The following is a 20,768-nucleotide window of genomic DNA, read 5'->3' as shown; positions in this document are numbered from 1 at the left end:
AGAATGAAGAGCTCTGACATCAGGAAGACTTATTCATTTTAATAGTAAAGCTTCCTTTTAATTTCACTTCTAAGAATGTCATGAGAGAAATATCAATAGGTTATTTAAAAATAATTATTTTTAATTTTAATCTTTATTAGGACTATGCTTGTATCAGAGAAGGCAGACTAAGTTTAACTATATGAAATCTGTCTTAAAGCCTAACTAAAATATGAGGAGAGTCCTGAAATATAATAATGATTATATCTTAAAAAGTGTAATTATTTCTGTATGAAATAGACAAAACAGAACATAAACAAAATACAGGAAGGAGTTCAACTATTTTTTAAATTCCACTATATGTTTTAAAAAACAAATATAAAGACCCAGATTAAAAGTAAAGGGATGAAAATGTGTACACCATGCAAATGCAAATTAAAAGAACCTGGAAGAGCTATATTCACATTTTGAACAAAGCTCTTAAAAACAAGGAAGATTATCAGGGAGAAAGAGGGATACTTTGTAATGATAAAGGTGTAAACTCTACAAGATATGAATAACTGTATATGTACCTAACAACAGACCTTCAAAATACATGAGGCTTCAAGAACAGATATAGAAGATTTCAAAGGAGAAAGACAAATGCATAATTAACGTGGGATATTTCAATAACCCTTCTCCATAAACGACAGAACAACCTGGCACAAAATCTGTAGGGATAAATGACCTTAATAGCCCTATCAACCAAATTGACCTAATCAACAATCATGAACACTCCATTTAACAATAGCAATGTTGTTCTATACATTCACTTCATGCTTCTTATTCTTAGTAGCTTGACTTGTTCAAGTAGTAGAGTATAAATCAGGACTGAGATAACATTTTCTTAAATTGTAGTAAAAACAAAATTTACCATCTTAACTATTTTAACTAAGTAGTTCAGTAGTGTACAGTATATTAATACGGTTACAAATTAAAGTATGCATTATTCCATTTTGGCAAAAATGAAACTCTACATCCAATAAACAGTTTCTTTTTCTCCCTCCTCCAGTACCTGGTAACTATCAATTATACTGTTTCTATGAATTTGATTACTTTGGATATCTCATAAGTGTGATCATACAGCATTTGTCTTTCTGTGACTTATTTTTCACACAATGCCCCGAAATTCGATCCATGAGACTGTAGTTACGATTTCCTTCTTTTTGAGAATAATATTCCATTATATGTATAATGTCATATTTTACTTATCCATTTATCATCTATGGACCATTAAATGATTTCCACCTCTTAGCTATTGTGAACAGGAGTGTACAGATATCCTTTTAAGACCATGCTTTCACTTCTCTTGGATTTTTATGCAGGATTCAGGTTGTAAGATCATGTGGCAATTTTATTTTTAAATTTCTGAAGAACTTCCACATTGTCTTCCATTACGTAGTGGCTATACCATTTTATAATACTACCAAGAGGGAAAAACAGTTCCAATTTCTTCATATTCTCACCAACCCTTGTTATTTTCTTTTTGCTGTTTTTGGATGGTAGCCAACCCAGTGGGTTTGCAGTGATATCACATTATGGTTTCATTTGTATTTTCTAAGGATTAAGTTAAGTGAGCATCTTTTCAAATCCTTGTTTGCCATTTGTATGAAGAAACACTCCCCCCCCACTTTTTTTTTCAGTGCTCTAACACTGAACTACAAACCCAGCCTGATATATCATCTTTTGATTTAGCAACAAAGAACTTTCTTTAAATCTGTCCTTAAATATATGTTAGGTTTCAGGGGGTCTTACAAGGTTAGGCATTTAAAACTTAATGCAGTTTTTCCTTTCAGAGAACATAATTCATCTGTTCCCTCCTTAGAGATCTGTCAATTTTGCTTCATGTCATGTATAGCTCTACTGTATGGTACATATCATTTAAAGTTGCTATGTTTTCATGGTGGATCACTCCTTTATCATCATATAATGTCTCTGATAATTTTCTTTGCTCATCATTTCTTTAATGATACTCCTGTCTTCTTTGTTCAAAATTAATATTTGCAGAGTCAATATTGTTCCATTCTTTTCCTTTCCAACGAATCTTTGAAGGGAATTTGCATTTTTTCTATTACTTTACATGTATTACTTCACCAAATTCTCACAATCCTTTTAGACACCATTCTCACTTTTAAAATGTGAAAACACAGGTAAAGTCAGATCAAAAACTTTCCAAATGTTACTCAAAAAGTAAAATTTAAAACCAAAATAATCTCTGACTTTAGAAAATAAAAATACACAATACAAAATATTATTAAAATTTTGCTAAAAGGTTAGTAGAAAATTAACTTACTTCAAATAAAAGTCTATAATAACATCATTTAAAAATTCTCCTTCACTGAGACAGTGCAGGTCCTCATTAGTAACAGAGATGCCTCCCTTAGCTGGAGGTGGTGGATACACGATCAATCTGCAATTTAAAAAAAAAAAACAAAACAAGCAAATAAGCAAAGCTTTACAAATGTATATAAGTGAATTATAATAGAAAAGAAAGAGAAATTCACAGCATTACAAATGTAAAAGAAATTTCTCACTTTTCTACAGGTCCAATGAAGATGGTATGGCTCTCTGCGGTTTCTTCATCATCATCAAAAAACTGGAATTCCTGTTTGTTTCTAACCTGTATTTTGGATTCAAATGATACCTGGTAAAAGAAATTAAATTATCAATTCAAAGTCAAATGGAAAAATCTTCTATAAGAGCAAGTGCAAGGCACAGAAAGTTTTTAATTAAAAATGATTAAAAATAAGAAACTAGAATAGTATGTCTGAATCTGTATTAAAAACAATAAACAGGTTGGGCATGGTAGTACACCGCTGTATTATCTATCACCTACTAGAGAGGCTGAGGCAGAAGAACCACAAGTTCAAAGCTAGCCTGAGCAACTCTGTAAGACCATCTCAAGAAAATTTAAAAAGAAGGCTTGGAATGTAGCACAGTGCTAAAGCATTTGCCTCACATGTGCAAAGGCCCAGGATTCAATTCTCAACACAGAAAAAAAAAAGGGGCAAGAGTAGGGGGTCACTTTCTTTTATCTTTAGCTTCTAGACAGAGACAGTATACTAATATGTTAATAATGACTTTCCAGCATCTTATTACTATAAGATTTCTACTATCCATAATAGATCAGATTATGGTAGTATAAGATTTAAAGAACCTTTAAAAAAAAAAACAGAAGTGGGTTTGTTTTCTTCTAGCAGTGAAGGCCTACCTAAGTTCAATGTTTTTAATACCTTGGCAATCCATAATATGTGGGGCAGAAGCTTAGGGAACACAGTTTAATAAGCTCTCACCCTCTACAAGATTTAAATGAAATAGAGGCTCCTTAGAGGGAGAAGCCCTCGATTGAAATATAAAGTCCATTCCAGCTGTCTTATGGCTTCTGCTACTCTTTTCTTCCTCTAAAGCATTATCTCCTGTAGCCAACCCTGCAAAATGAGGAGGATGATTCTCCTTCCTCCTGCTTTTTGTCCCAATCCACTGTGTGAGACCTTGCTCAACTATCACTAAGATGGTGTTTGGACAGTCAATTTCTGTGTAAATACCAAGGCTGAGAGATTTGGCCCCAATAAATTAAGTCAGCAAAATTTTAGTTGCTGTGGTAGTGTTATAATAATACTAGGGCATTTGGTTCATGTGGCTTCAGAGTTACCTAACTATATGAGTAGTTCCTATAACTGGATATATACATTGACAATCAAGGTCAAACAATATGTATTCCTCCCTTCCCAAGTTTTCAATCATGTATGCATATATTAAATATAAAGCATAAAACCACACAAAAATGACCAAAATTCCTCCAAACCTAAGACTCAGGGTAAATAATTGATTTGAATGAAGCAGTGTGTGTATGTGTACATTGGGAATCTTGTTCCTAAATTAGATGCTACAAGATAGTTCACACATCACATATAAAAAGGACTTAATTCTAAAATGGAATTTAAATGAAAGTCATTATTATAAAACATGTCCCCTTAAAATTAGTCATTACTCAAAATAAATTTAACATAATTACAGTTTTAACTTTATTTTCTTTTTGCGCACAACTTCCTTTGATGCTCTCTTCATAGCTTCGGGTGCAGGCAACAAGTCTGCTATTGGCTTCTTCGAAGGGAATTTTTGCAAAAAAATTGGGAACATTATTTTTTATACCAATGTCAGTAATGATGCTTTCAAATACCATATTTGCCTGAGGATCAAGGCCATTTTGAAAAATTAAAATTATGTATTGTTCCTCCGAATCTGAAAAGAAATAAATATAACCATAAGACTAAAAGAATAAAGTAAATAGAAAATTTAAAGCATAACAACTAATTATTCTGAAGACTAAGATCATCAAAAGTCCTGGAATAAACATCCAAAAATTAATGTTTAAGATACAATAAATACTGAAATAAAGATCAGTGTTACCAATGTCACTTAAAGTTACCAAAAGAAAGGAACTGTTATTATTTTAGTAACAGCTCAAGAACAAGTCTACTGAGCTGGGCTTGTAACTCAGTGGTAGAGCGCTTGCTTAGCATGTGTAAAGCACTGGGTTTGATTCTCAGCATCACATATAAATAAGATAAAGGTCCATCAACAACTAAAAAAGTATTTATAAGAACAAGTCTACTAATGCATGTAACAAATATACCTATTTACAGTCTTAAATATGTACCAGGTAACATTTTTGTCAGATACAAATAGGAATGTGCTAAGCAAACTAGTAGTATATCTACTGAATTTAATTGCAAAACTGCTGTTCACTAATGTGTCAACTTTTGCAGTTTTTTTTTAGGTTCTTAAAAAAAAACATTTAATTTTTACTTATAGGTGAACACAATATCTTTATTTTTTTATTTTTCATGTGGTGCTGAGGATGAAACTCAGAGCTTCATGCATGCTAGGTGAGTACTCTACCTCTGAGCCACAACTCCAGCCCCAACTTTTGCAGTTTTAATAGTAGCTATAAGTTACTAATTATTAAGATAAAATGGCAATTACTGCTGAAAAGTATTTATTTTGTAAGCAATCAGGCTATGACATAAATGTTAGAGGTGAAGGGCAACCAACTAGAGAATTAGATCTATTTATTGTAAAGAATGAAGACCCCAGTGTAACTCCACATCATGTGCAACCACAAGAATGGAAAGTTATACTCCAGGTATGTATAATATGTCAAAATACACTCTACTGTCATTTTTTTTTAAATTATTTTATTGTTGGTTGTTCAAAACATTACATAGTTCTTAATATACCATATTTCACAGATTGATTCAAGTGGGTTCTACTGTCATTTTTAATTAAGAACAACAACAGCAACAAAAAATAAAAACCTTTTCTATGAACTTGAAAACTTTCTATTCAAGCCTATTTTTATGGATTCTGATTTACAGTTCAACAAATCGATTTTACTTAGTGTTAAAAAATACACATCTTTTGAATTTTAACTCATTTTTAAAACTTCCTCAATGGGTACACTTGGATTTTTATCTTCAGCTCTTCCACTTTGAGTGGGATTTTCCTCAAGTACAAAATGAAGGCAGTAATATCTGTTTTACAAGGTAGCTGCTGTATTATATTCTAATAAAGGAAATTAGTGCACTGAGAAATATTGCTTCATTAGGCCTTCATTCTGTACGAATCATAAAGTCTTCCACTTTCTAGTGCATGCACATTCTGCTATTCAACTGATTATGTCTTAAACTCTGTTCCACATAACTTACTTGATAACTTATTTATTCCTTTACAATCATTCCGAATTTTATCCTCCTTATTCATTTGCAATTGCATGCTCAGTTTTTGATAAACTGTTGGTATTGCCTGAAGAAACACGACTGGTAATTTTCGGACATTACACCATTCACATTTAGTTAGATCAGAGGTATTTAAAATAATCTCTATAGGATCACTTTCTGGTTCTAGAGGAAAAACAAATGGAAATGTTAAATGGATCAATCAATTTTTACAAGATCAAAAATCATGAATGAAGAAAATACAACTTTAAATTTAAAGGTCTATTTATTATTCCATAAGTATATTAAGAAAATTTCTATACTTTTCCCAAAATAAGAGGCTCTAAAAGATTATGCTTTGTTGTGTTGTAGAAAGAAATTACACCAAGATACATGCCCTTTGTTAAGAAGACATAGATAATAATGAATAATCATCTTAATGAATTCAATAAATACCATTTAACCTTTTATTCCTATCAAGTACTTTAGTGTACACAATGCTTTAGTGAATAAACAGATATAAAGTAACTTACCATCTAGATGTATCTTGATAAAATCTAAACAAAACTAAAAAAAATAAGATAATTAGTACTGATCACAGACTTATAAAGATTTTACACATACCTTATATGATAGACTACATGGACCTTACGTCTTTAGAAGGAAGAGAAACCAAGTCATTTACTATGTGCTTAAACTTAAGATGAAATATTTTCCCCAAAAAATATCTCTCAGAAAGTAGGGCTTTACATTTTTTTTCCAAGTACTTAGAATTTTTTTATATTGCTACTTTGTCTCTAGAGAAACTAACATATTATTATAATGAACACTTGAATACTCCTTACCCAGATTTACTGTTAATATTTTGCCACATCCACTGTATTACTTTGTGGTGTATGTGTGTGTGCGTGCACACACACACACACACACACACACACACACATATGGTCACTTCCCTTTTGCTAAACCTTCATAAAGCAGGCATTTCATTTGCAAATCCTTCAGCATATATTTCCTAAGAACAAGACATTATCCTGTGCAACCAAAACATTAGCACATCTTAGAAATCAAGGTTAACTTAATTCAAAAGTTCATACTTTAAATTTCACTAACTGCTCAAAATTTGCCTTTATCCTTGCTTCAACTTTGCCCAAATCCATGAATCTATCAAGGTTATATTATATTGATCTCATATCTATTCCATTCTACACTAGAAATCAGTCTCTCTCTGTTCTTCCTGGCCCGGCCTTTAAGAAACCTAGGCTAAGTTCTGCAAAACATCTAACATGTATCGGATTGTGTTTCTTCATTTTTAAAATTCAGGCCACATATTTCCACACAAACTGCACATAGATGATGGGCTGATACTTCCCATAATTTCACATCAGAAGGCAAGCTGTGTCAGTTTCATTAATGATACAAATTTAATCACTTAAACGAAGGCAGCGACTGGTAGGTTTTTCCACTTGAAAGATTCCCTTTGCAATTAAATACTCTTGAGAAAAAATTCTTGAAGGCTTGTGAAAATTCTGTTTTCTCATCATCTTTTTTTAAATATTTTTTTTTTAGTTGTAGATGACACAATACCTTTATTTTATTTGTTTATTTTTATGTGGTGCCGGGATCAAACCCAGTACCTCACGTATGCTAGGGAAGCGCTTTACCACTGAGTCAGAACTCTGGTCCCTTCTCATCATCTTTTACCCAATGGTTTTAGCACCCACTGAAAATCCTTGCCTGAATCAGTTATTATAAGTGGTTATGACAGTGTTTTAAATTAATCATTTCAATGTGAAGATTTAATATTAAGCCTGACAAAACTTAAATTAATATTTTTGCATATTTACAGGAGTTAAGAAAATCAAAAAAGGAGGTAAGTACTTTTAATTCCACTTAAAAAATAAGATGAATCGATATAGATAGGGAAGAAAAGCAAATACACTTTGTCAAAATGCTTGGGACTAAAAGTATTTCAGATTTTGAAGATATTTGAATTTTAGAATATTTGCCTGGATTTTACTGTTCAAGCATCTGTAATGTGCAAATCTGAAATTGTAAATGGTCAAAATCCAAAAATTCTTGGTGCATAATAAGCAGGAGTTCTACCCTGAAGCTATACCCTCAGCCCCAAGACAACTTTATATATTTCTTTATTTTGATGGGGGTCTCAATATGTTGCCTAAGCTCATCTCAAGCTCATGGGCTCAAGTTATGTGTCCCCCCCACCCACCTGTTTCAAGTTCCAGAGTAGCCGGATATACAGGTGCGGACCACCATACCAGGCAATCCAAATCTTTGAGTATCATGTCAGCACTCAAGTTTTGGATATCAGAACATTTTGGATTTTTGGATTATAGATACTCAACTTGTACAATATGCTACTAACAGTATAACTTAACTGAAGTATATTCACTGTAGAAGTCTTTAACACTTTAGTTGGAAAATTTTCATGATGTAAAAAAGAAAATAGGAAAACATAAATTTAGTAATTACTAGAATAATTGCAGTCTAGAATGTCATATGCATATTTTAACAATTGCATTTCAAACTTAATATATTGATTGGTTTCACTGGAAAGTAACACATTATTTGGGCTTTTCAAGAATGGATATTTATAGCTTGGAAGCTTCTATACAAGGAAACTAAAATTCTATGCTCCAGAAAAATGCTACATGATTCAAAAAGCAGCAATAATAATGACATAAAATATTTATGTCATCTAAAAATCTGCATGTAATTAAGCATAAATATTAATATTTTAAGTAGACATTGGGCTAGTTCATCTACATCTCTAAAGTTTCTAAAATTAAAATGATCAAAATTCTTGATTTTATGTCTTTCACTGAAAAAAATGAGAAAAGATTTTATATTTAGACATGTATGGCATTTCTAATATGTAATCTATAAATTACTATCACACAGAACATTTCACATTTAATTTTCCAGAATTATTTCAGTTAGCATTTTCATTTTAAAAATTTAAACAGTACATTTTATATTATACACACTATCTTTTGTTTTTTCCATTAAATTTACAAAGCTAGTTTCAATTCACTGCAGCATATATAATTCAACCTATAAATTTTATTAAAAAAAAAATCTTTTTTTTTTTTTTTTTTTTTTTGGTACCAGGGATTGAACCCTGGGGCACTTTAACACTGAGCTACATCCCCAGTCCTTTTAATTGTGAGAAAGGGTCTTGCTAAATTGCTGGGGCTTGCCTCAAACTTGGGATTCTCTTGCTTTATACTCCCCCAAGTAGCTGGAATTAGAGGAATATACCACTCATCCCAACAAATTTTAATGTAATTCTTTTCCCCTCCCTCCCTTCCTTTCTTTCTTTAAAATTTGTACCAGGATTGAACCCTGGGGCACTTAACTTCTGAGTCATATCTCCAACCCTTTTAATTTTTTGAGACAGGGTATCACTAAATTGCTGAGGCTGACTTTGAACTTGCACTCCACCTGCCTCAGCATCCAGAGCTACTGGGATTACAGGTATGCATCACCATACCTTAATAGAGAGCTTTGAAACTAAATATGCAACTTTCATTAAATGTATAAATCACTAGCAAAAGCTCATTCATCATACTGAAAAGTTATAATAGTGCTAATGTGGGGGAAATTCATAAAACCTAGAGAACCCCAGGAAATTTGGGGGATATAAAGTACACAGAGTAACATTTTTGTTAAATTATAGAAATCAAGAAAGACTATCTGTATGTGAAAACCTGTAACAAATACAAGTTTTAGGAATCACTAGAAAACATAACATTTGTTACAATGTTACTGGACAATAAAGGGCAAATAAACTATATATCATTTGCTTTAAATCTCTGAGGGTACTTATATAAAACTTTTAGTTTTTAAGTTGTGATAATTGTTTTGATAGAAAACAACTACTGGCTTCCCACGGAGGTTTGCTCTGCTAAGAAATCATATTCACAGCCAGGCATTTAGGCGAAGACTGCAATGTTAGCCACTAGGGAGGCTGAGGTAGGAGGATCACAAGCTCAAAGTCAGACTGGGCAACTAGTAAGAGCCTGTCTCAATAAAGAAAAATAGGTTGAGGATATAGTTCAGTAGCAGAGCGCTTGCCCAACATATATAAGCGTGCATTCAATCCTCACTACCAAAAAAAAAAAAAAAAAGAAAGAAAAGAAAAGAAAGAGGAAGAAATAATGTTTACATTTCATTTGCGCCTACAAACTAAGCTGTAGATTTTGTATGTGTGTGTTTATGATTTGTTTTGGATCACATTGTTTCTTAGGATCATGAACCTTTACCAGAAATAAAAATTATGTCTTTATAGAAAAATAATTATTACTTAACATAAAATGAGAATAAAACTCCCTTTTAAGTTTTCCATTGGTTTATAATATCTTCTTTTACAGATACTGCTTTATGTATAAAGGATAATACAAGAGACAGGGTTTGAAAATACAGATAGGAACAAATAATCAGGGACAAGTTAAGACATTATAAAGCAAACGTCTACAGAGTAAGTACAGTGCTTTAGGAAGATAAATCTATGAACAATATCAGAAAACATGAAAAAGAAAATGATGAAAAAGAACACTGCTTAAGGAAAGAGAAAATGAATACTTGAATGGGCCTGGTGACAGTAAAATGATGGGCAGACAGGTATAATAAGGAAGATAAAGGTACTATAAAAAATACATCAGGCATTGTGAATATTAAACTAGTCTAAAAGTATATGCTTCTTAGATGTTCACTATATAGTTCAAGAACCTCTTTCTAAAACTTTTGATGCTACATAAATTTTAAGCGGAACTTGAAGCTTTTGGATTCTTTTTTCTCTTACTATAGTTCTTTAACATATCCTTTTTAAGTAATAAGCTGGCATGAGAATAAAACTACTAAATTTTGGAATGTTTTGTAATTCACTGGTTATCTTCTTATAGTGAATCTGCCATTACTCTAGACATTAACATTATGATAAATTTTTATCCAGTAATTTTTAATGGTGAGGCATTACTATTTATATATTCTTAAAGCAATCTGAAATCTTCAAATAATTTTGATTTCTATTAACTTAGATAATTTAGCTTACAAATTTTAAATACTATAGATCAGGTTTTGCAATGGAATTTATCTTGTAATCAGTACAACAAATAGCTAAAGATTATACTTACAATAACAGGCTCTATTAATAGTCGGAACAGTGTTCCTACTCGTATACTTCGACAATTTAAAATGACACTTTCAAACGAACTTTGGCAGCTTAAAGATAAAGAATTAACTAAAGTTTCTTGAGAAGCCATTTTACGACGCTTTAGAGGTGTGCTGATGATAGAATTGCCAAACTGAAAAGGAAAAGAAAATTTTCACTTAGTAAGTTGCCATAACAAGGCTACAAATTCAGTACACATACAAAGAACACCTAATATAAGGAACGTAATTACCACAACATAAAAATAATTATCCTTAACAATATTAGATGAAACAGAAAATTTCTTTATAAAAGTAAATCCACTCTGGGGCTAAGGCTGTGGCTCAGGGGTAGAGCGCTCACCTCACACATGTGAGGCACTGGGTTGGATCCTCAGCACCACATAAAAATAAATAAATAAAGTAAATTCCTTCTATTTTATCAACCTCTAGTTATTATTTGAAATCCAAAAGTATTAGCAGAGCAGTTAGGAAGAATACTGTGGGAATCACACTCCCTGGGATCAAATCACAGCCAAATCAATCACCTTTTAATGGTCTGATCTTGTAAAACTTCCCTTCAGTTTCTTAAAATGAAAAATAATAAAAGTATCTGCCTAAATGAATAACAGACACAAGCAGCTTAGAAGACTGCTTTATGTACAGTAAAATGCTGGCAGAAGTTAATACTTTGACTATATCATTAATTCTTTAGAAAATAATCAATTAGGGAATTTTGTATTACAAAAGAAGGCATTACATATTTTAAATTACTTGATCTGTTAATTTAGATTTCACAGTCACTTCCAAATGTAAATTAAGCATAACACAGTATTTTACATAATTCTATATTTTCGTTAAAAGTAATTACATTATGGGTTGAATATACCATTATCTGAAGTGCTTGGAATCAGAAGTATTTCAGATTTCAGAGTTTTTTGGATTTGGGAATATCTGCATAGCTTTTACTAGTTGAGCACTCTTAATCTATAAATCAAAAATCAAAAACTCTGGAGGATTATCAGTACTCAAAAAGTTTCAGACTTGCCAAGAGTGGTGGCTCCTACCTGTAGTCCCACCAACTCAGAAGACTGAATGGGGAGAATCACAAGTTCAAGGCCAGTCTCAGCAACTTAGAGAGGCCATGAGTAATTTACTGAGAACCTAATTCAAAACAAAACAAACAAATAAATAAATAAAAAATAAAAGCGCTAGGGATGTAGATCTGTGGTGAAGTGCCCAAGGTTTCAATCCCTAGTACCAAACCAAAACACTAGTTTCAGACTTTGGAGCATTTAAGACTAGCATTTGGATTGGGGATCCATAACCTGTAAAAACTATTATGATGTCAAGGGCAAAACATGATCTTGACAGAAAATGAGCGGGGATGGGGCTGGGGGCAATAGGTCTAACATAGATAGAAGACCTCTCTATGATACATGTCATAGAACAGAATACACATTTAAAACAAAATACAGATTTAAAACAAAATGTATAGAAAACCCCAGACTTCACACACAAACACAAAAATTAGAATAAACAAACTTAACAAAGTTGCAACGTATAAAATCTAATACAAAATTTAGTTGTACTGCTATGCCCCAAGTGAATGATCTGAAATAGAAATCAAGAAAGCAATACTATTTACAGTAGCTCCAAAAAATAAAAATAAAATATATATTATAAATACCTAGAAATAAATTTAACCAAAGAGGTGAAAGATCTCTACTGTGGAAAAAAAAAATGATGAAAAGAATTAAAGAGAGGGGCTGGGATTATGGCTCAGTGGTACAGTGCTCACCTTGCACATGCAAGGCCCTAGGTTTGATCCTCAGCACATAAAAATAAATAAAGTTAGAAGAAAAACAAAAGAATTAAAGAGGACATAAAATAAGGGAAAGACATTCTATGTTCATGAACTGGAAGAATTAATATTGTTAAAATGCCCACACTAACCAAAATAATGTAAAGATTCAATGCAATTTCTATCAAAACACCAATAATATTCTTCATAGAAGTAGATAAAATGACCTAGCTTTTTTTGTAGCCACAAAATCCCTGAATAGCCAAGGTAAACTTTTTTTTTAATATTTATTTTTTAGAAGTAGTTGGACACAATATTTTTATTTATTTATTTATTTTTATGTGATGCATGTGGTGCTGAGGATGGAACCCAGTGCATCGCAAGTGCTAGACGAGTGCTCTACCGCTAAACCACAATCCCAGCCCTTAGCCAAGGTAATCTTAAGCAAAAGGAACAAAGCAGGAGGCATTATACTCAAGTTGCAGTAATCAAACATCATGGTATAGACATTTGGGGCTCGGATGTAGCTCAGTGGTAGACTGCTAGCCTAGCAGGTACAATACCTGGGTTCAATCCCTAGCAAAACACACACACTACAGACACATATTCTAATGAAAATATAATCAAGAGCCTAGAAATAAACCCTTGCTTCTATAGGCGTGTGTGTGTGTGTGTGTGTGTGTGTGTGTGTGTGTGTGTTTTGTGTGTATGTATGTACTAGGAATTGAATCCAGGGGCACATCCCCAGCCCTTTAAAGAAAAGACAGGGTTTCAATGAGTCACTTAGGGCCTTGCTAAGTTGCTGAAGTTTGCTTTGAACTCATGATCATCCTGCCTCAGCTTCCCAAGCTGCTGGGTTTACAGATATGCACCAACATGCCCAGCCAATTTTTGACAGAAGGGCTAAAAACACACCCTAAAAAAAGATAGTCTCTTCAATAAATGGTAACAGCAGAAGAATGAAACTAAACCCCTATGTCTAAATCATATACAAGAATTAGCTCAAAATGTATTCACAATCAAAATTTAAGACCTTAAACTATAAAACTAACAACAAAAAAAAAAATGCTTCAGGATACTGGAATGGGTAAGAATTTTTTTGGACAAACCCCAAAAGCACAGGCAATAGAAGCCAAACCAAATACATGGGCTTTCACACTAAAAAGATTCTGCACAGCAAAAAATAAAAATAAAAAATAAATAAAAATAAATAAACCTATTAACAGAGCAAAGAGTAACCTAAATAACAGAAGAAAGTACCTGCAAGCTATATATCAATAAGGGGTCAATATCCAGAATCTATAAGGAATTCAAATAGCTCAACAACAAAAACAAAAATAAATACACAAAACCCAAATATTCCAATTGAAAACTGGGCAATAGACCTGAACAGAAATTTCTCAAAGATGACATGCAAAATGCCAACAGGTTTATTTATATTAAAAAATGCTCATTATCCTTAGCTATCAGGGAAATCAAAATCAAAATCATAATGAGATATCATCTTATTCCAGTAAGAAGAGCTATCATCAAAAAGACTTAAAAGATTGTAAGTGAGAACAGGGATATGGAAAAAGGGAAACTGTAGACTGTTGGTGGAAATGTAAATCTGCGTAGCCATTATGGAACCAGTACAGAGATTCCTTGAAAAACTGAAAATAAACTACATATAATACAGAAATCCCACTCACTAATATCTATTCAAAGAAAATGAAATTAGCATGTTGAAGAGACATCTGCACCATTTTATTTGTTATAGTACTATTCACAGCAGCCAAGAAATACAAACACATTAAGTGTTCATCAACTGATAAATGGATAAACATGGTACACATACACAATGACATATTATTCAGCCAGAAAAAAGAAAAAAATTATGTCATTTGCTACAATGTGGATAGATCTGGAAATCATTATGTTGTTATGGTTGTTTACTTTGTTGACTGAACTTGGGGCACTTAACCACTGAGCCATATCCTTAGCCCTTTTAATTTTTTGAGACAGGATCTCACTAAGTTGCTGAGAGCCTGACTAAGTTGAAGAATGCCTCACTAAATTGCTGAGGCTGGCTTTGAACTTGTGATCCTTCTGTATCTGCCTCATAAGCCACTGGGATTATGAGGCATTTCCCATCATGCGGGGCTGTTTATGAAATAGGACAGGCACATAAAACCACTGAACGTTACTCATATCTGGCACACAGAAAGCTGATTTCATAGAAAATTATAGTGAATAATAGTTACCAGAGGCTAGGGAGAATATTATTGGGAAAGGTTAGTCAGTGAGTTCTAAGATATGGTTAGGAGTAAAAACAGCTACTGCATAGTGGGATGACTACAAATGATAACACAACCTAGATGCATTTCAAAAACCTAGAATAAAGAATTTCCAAGGTTCTTACCATAAAGAAAAAGATGTTTTAGGAGATAAGACATAGACATGTTTAACCTAATTTAAAAACTATACAATGTTCATATATACTGAAACATCACATGGTACTCCATTAGTAAGTCTTATGTGTGCTAAAAAATAAATAAAAAAGGAACAAAACCAAATGTGATCATCATATATATCTCTATGATTTTGTAAACTGATTTTTCAGGTTTACTAAGAGTTTATCACAAGGTTTACCAACTATTTATCAAGAATATTTTGCCAAATTATTAATGGAAACCCATTAGACAGGTTTGACAGTTCTCTTATTTAGTTTTAATGTTTTCAAATGAAAGAAATAAATAAAGCAGATAATTTAAGAGCTTTCCAGCTGAATTCCAGATAATTTAAGAGCTTTCCAGCTAAATCTAGAATCTGAGTGTTCCATGAGCACTGGAGAACACTTATGCATGTTCAATGCACCAGTCTGAAAACTATTCAACTAAAAATTCTACCATATGGAAATCCATTATTTATTTAACTGAACTGGTTCTATGTTGAACATCTGACTTCTATCTCCAATGAGCATTTCTACAGCTCACTACATACACATATTTAGAATTATTGCCAAATTGCCCTCCAGCAAAGTTATAACCATCTACAAACCCAACATCTCAAATCTTCAAACACTAACCAAGATGAGACCCTGTCATACTTCTAAAATTTTCAGCAATCCGGATAGTTAACAAAAGGTTATTTTAATTTCATATTCTCTACTTTGATTACCTTGATTGAAATTCATTCATTTTCTTTATTCAGTTTTCAATGGTTTGTTTCTATTTCTTGGCTTTTAAAAAATTAACACACAAAAGATCAATTTACACTTTGTCAAATAATTCCCTATATCCTCATTTGCATTTACCTATCCAATTCTATTTATGGTATTTTGGAACACTTATGTTTGGTTTTCAATTAATTAAAGAAATTTTATCTCATGTTTGGAAGGGCATTTCCTAAGATTATATAAAAATATATCCTTTCAGTAGTTTTTTCATTTCTTCAGCCTGTAGCCTTTTTTCTTTTTGGTGGTACTGGGGAACTTAATGAAACTTAAGTTTGAGGCCAGCCTGGGCTACTTAATAAAACCCTATCTCAAAATGAAATTTTAAAAAGGGCTGCTCTACCACTGAGATATATCACCAGCTCATTTTAAAATTTCATTTTGAGACAGGGTTTTATTAAGTTGCCCAGGCGAGCCTCAAACTCAAGATGCTCTTGCCTTAGCTTCCCCAGTAGCTGGGATTATAGGCATGTGCCACTGCACAGGGTTTCAGGTTCCCATCTGAACCAAGTCCAAGTATTTTCCTCTGAACCCTGACATATCTATGCAAATATGTCATTTTTTAACATATAAGATTTTATTTTATAACAAATGTTCTTTTGGGGGGGGGATATACCTATTCAACGGTACTGTATAGAAATTCTAAAAGTTATTGATAGAGTTTTAACTTTTACTCTCAATGGCTGCTTCAAACAGTTATACCATAACTTCTTCATTCATATCCATATTAATGGACAATGATTTTGTTTGCAGTTGTTTGTTAATACATTAATCATGCTTGTACATATAGCCTTACAAACTGGAGAGGGGGCAGGAATTCCTTTAAGAAGGATTCTAGGGATTTAGTTATTTGGTTGAAAGTGTATGTTTAAGGGACTGGGGTTGTGGCTCAGTGGTAGAGTGCTTGCCTAGAACGTGTGAGGCACTGGGTTCAATCCTCAGCACCACGTGAAAATAAATAAATAAATAAAATGAAGGTATTGTGTCCATCTACAACTAAAAAAATATTTTTTTAAAAAAAGTATGTGGTTAAGATTTTTTTAGTATGCTTTTATTTTGCTTTCCCCAAAGGACACTGTAACTTTCTTTACTATAAGCAAATTAGTAACGTATGTTTTCCCTTGAATTTTCGCCAGCAGTACATATCATTTTGAATTGATTTGCAATTAATTTTGCTAGTCTGTTTAGTATATAGTTACAATATTTCATTTTCTTTAATTTATACTTCCTTACTAAATTTATATTTTTCATGTGGTGGTGTAGTGTCTGAATATTCTCTTTGTCTATTCCTAGCCTTTATTTTCTTTCCATCCACTAACTTTAAAAAAAAAAAAAAGTCTATTATAGGCATTAAAGTTTTATGTCATCTGCATTTCAAATATTTCTCTGTGTATCTTTTATTTATAAATTTGTTACTTTTCCATGGGAACATTTTGAAATTTTTCCTATAGTAGAAAGTAAATATAATTACATTATAGTAAAATGCAAATAAATTAAAATGACTTTTCCCTGTCTTCTAGATTTTACAAGAAATCTCCTTATACAAGTTCAGTACCTCTAATCTAAAATTAGAAATGATCCAAAATTGGAAACTTTTTTAATGCAAACGTCATGCTACAACTGGAAGATTCCACACACCTGACCTCAAGTGATGGATTTAGTGAAAGCATGGGCACATTATGTAAAATTATTTAGGAAGTTCTCTGCACAATGCATGTATACAACATAAAAGAATTTCCTGTTCAGACTTGGGTCCATCCCCAAGATATCTCATTATATACATGCAAAAACTCCAAAATACAAAAATACTTGAAATGTGAAACACTTATGGTTCCAAATACTTCTGATAAGAGACATTTAACCTAAGGTGCTGGGGATGAGGCTCAAGTGGTAGTGCACTTGCTCGCCTAGCATGAGTGAGACCCTGGGTTCAATTTTCAGCACCACATAAAAATAAAATAAAGATATTGTGTCAACCTAAAACTAAAAAATGAATATTAAAAAAAAAGAGAGACATTCAACCTATATTTAGACATATCGCTATAAAGTCAACACTTCTTTTCTTGCTGAATTTTTATACTTGAGCCTTTAGTTTAAATGAATCTTATCTTTACACTGTTTAATGTCTTCTGAAATGACTTTCCAAGTAGCATTAAAGTCTCAATTACTGAACAATCAATTTTTTTCTCCTACTGAACTGTCAAATTGCCCTTCAAGAAAATATTTACATCCTAGCAGGAAAATGTTAATCTGAACAAATAAATGTCAACCAACAAGTGTGAAAAGTACCTGATCTTTCATTCTTGCTTTTCTTGGCAATGTAACTGTATTCAATTCTGATTCTGTTGGAATGCTTCTTAGTTCATGCTCTGCTCTGCAGATATTTTCATTTAGTGCTGCTTCTACTTTTCCAGTGGATGGTACAGGGGAAGAACATGCTGAGTCAGCAGGTTGAGGAGATATGCTCTCTCTTCTGTTATTCTTGTCATTGTCATCATCATCATCACTGGACAAAATGACTAAAATCAAAGAAAATTCATAATTTATATTATGAGTTCACATAAGGGCAGTTCTTTATTTTTATTTAATTTTTTAAATTTTTATTGTTGGCTGTTCAAAACATTACATAGTTCTTGATATATCATATTTCACACTTTGATTCAAGTGGGTTATGAACTCCCATTTTTACCCCGTATACAGATTGCAGAATCACATCAGTTACACTTCCATTGATTTACATATTGCCATACTAGTGTCTGTTGTATTCTGCTGCCTTTCCTATCCTCTACTATTCCCCCTCCCCTCCCCTCCCCTCCCCTCTTCTCTCTCTACCCCCTCTACTGTAATTCATTTCTCCCCCTTGTATTATTTTTCCCTTTCCCCTCACTTCCTCTTGTATGTAATTTTGTATAACCCTGAGGGTCTCCTTCCATTTCCATGCAATTTCCCTTCTCTCTCCCTTTCCCTCCCACCTCTCATCCCCGTTTAATGTTAATCTTCTTCTCATGCTCTTCGTCCCTACTCTGTTCTTAGTTACTCTCCTTATATCAAAGAAGACATTTGGCATTTGTTTTTTAGGGATTGGCTGGCTTCACTTAGCATAATCTGCTCTAATGCCATCCATTTCCCTCCAAATTCTATGATTTTGTCATTTTTTAATGCAGAGTAATACTCCATTGTGTATAAATGCCACATTTTTTTTATCCATTCATCTATTGAAGGGCATCTAGGTTGGTTCCACAATCTTGCTATCGTGAATTGTGCTGCTATGAACATCGATGTAGCAGTGTCCCTGTGGCATGCTCTTTTTAGGTCTTTAGGGAATAGACCAAGAAGGGGAATAGCTGGGTCAAATGGTGGTTCCATTCCCAGCTTTCCAAGAAATCTCCATACTGCTTTCCAAATTGGCTGCACCAATTTGCAGTCCCACCAACAATGAACAAGTGTACCCTTTTCCCCACATCCTCGCCAGGACTTGTTGTTGTTTGACTTCATAATGGCTGCCAATCTTACTGGAGTGAGATGGTATCTTAGGGTGGTTTTGATTTGCATTTCTCTGACTGCTAGAGATGGTGAGCATTTTTTCATGTACTTGTTGATTGATTATAAGGGCAGTTCTTTAAACCTACAATACAACCCTTGATCTTGGACTTTAGTCTCCACAACTGTGAGAAAACAAATTTCTTTTAAGACACCTACTCTAGGTATTCTTTATGGCAGCCTGAGCAGTCTAATAAAGGGTTCTCTGTGCTTATATTCTAAACTTCTTCACACCTCCCCCCAACTCTTTCTGCTCATTTCATTCTGAGCTAGAAGTTACCTATCAAAGACGCCTATTCTGTGACTTACCAAAAAATAACACCCTCCCTCCTCTTCACACTAATGTACTAATATGGGTTGAGGATATTTTTGGTTTTGTTTCATTATTTTGGTATTAGGGACTGAACCCAGGGAGTCATGCATGCTAGACAAGCAATCTACCACTGAGCTACATCCCCTGCCCTTTTTAATTCTTTTTTCTTGGTTATTTTTAGTTGTACACGATGGTAGAATCCATTTTGACATAATTATACAAGCACAAATTCAGACCCCAGTACCTCTCCTTCCCCTTCCTTCTCTCCACCCTCTTTCTGCCATTTACTCATAATATTATTTTTTAATTAATTTCTTGTATATGTACACAACATTGAGATTTACTGTGCTATATTTATATATGTATATAGGAAAGTTTGTCATATTCATTCCACTGTCTTTCCTTTTCCCATTTCCTCTCTTCCTGTTATTCCTGTCTACTTCACTGAACTTCTCTCTCCCCCGCTAATTGTGGATTAGCCTCCACATGAGAACACTGGACCTTTGGTTTTTTGGGATTGGCTGATTTCACTTAGCATGATAGTCTCTAGACCCATTCATTTACCAGCAAATGTCATAAAGTCATTCTTCTTTACAGCTGAGTAATACTCTATTGTGTACAAATATCACATTTTCTTTATTCACTCATCTGTTGAAAGGTGGCTTTATACCTTGGCTATTATAAATTGTGCTGCTCTAAACATCGATATGGCTGGATCACTACAGTAAGCTGATTTTAAATCTTTTGGATATATACTGAAGAGTGGGAAACTGGTTCAAATGGTGGTTCCAATCCTATTTTCTCTGTGGAATCTCCACGTTACCTTCCAGAGTGGTTGCACCAATTTGCAGTTCCACCAACAAAGTATAAGTGTATCCTTTTCCCCACATCCTTGCCCAGATTATTATTTGTATTCTTGATAATTGCCATTCTGATTGGAGTGAAATGAAACCTCAGTATAGTTTTAATTTGCATTTCTCTAATTGCTAG

At 33.0% G+C, this 20,768-nt stretch overlaps 1 protein-coding gene across 6 annotated transcripts in view; it reads right to left on the bottom strand.

Moving 5' to 3' along the window:
* Positions 1 to 20,768, bottom strand: part of SENP6 (SUMO specific peptidase 6) — a 111,865-nt gene that overhangs the window by 23,923 nt on the left and 67,174 nt on the right. For all 6 annotated transcript variants that reach the window (XM_081295346.1, XM_081295343.1, XM_081295344.1 and 3 more), the window contains 7 exons: positions 18,215 to 18,444; positions 10,892 to 11,062; positions 6,269 to 6,302; positions 5,727 to 5,921; positions 4,034 to 4,260; positions 2,553 to 2,662; positions 2,312 to 2,428 (listed from right to left, as the gene is read on the bottom strand). In XM_081295346.1, coding sequence (XP_081151472.1) covers positions 2,312 to 2,428; positions 2,553 to 2,662; positions 4,034 to 4,260; positions 5,727 to 5,921; positions 6,269 to 6,302; positions 10,892 to 11,062; positions 18,215 to 18,444 — 1,084 coding nt within the window. The remainder of the gene's footprint in view (positions 1 to 2,311; positions 2,429 to 2,552; positions 2,663 to 4,033; positions 4,261 to 5,726; positions 5,922 to 6,268; positions 6,303 to 10,891; positions 11,063 to 18,214; positions 18,445 to 20,768) is intronic.

This window comes from Spermophilus citellus (genome assembly GCF_964194105.1).
Source record: "Spermophilus citellus genome assembly, chromosome: 5".
Taxonomy (NCBI): domain Eukaryota; kingdom Metazoa; phylum Chordata; class Mammalia; order Rodentia; family Sciuridae; genus Spermophilus; species Spermophilus citellus.
This window is presented reverse-complemented; position numbering and strand designations above follow the sequence as displayed.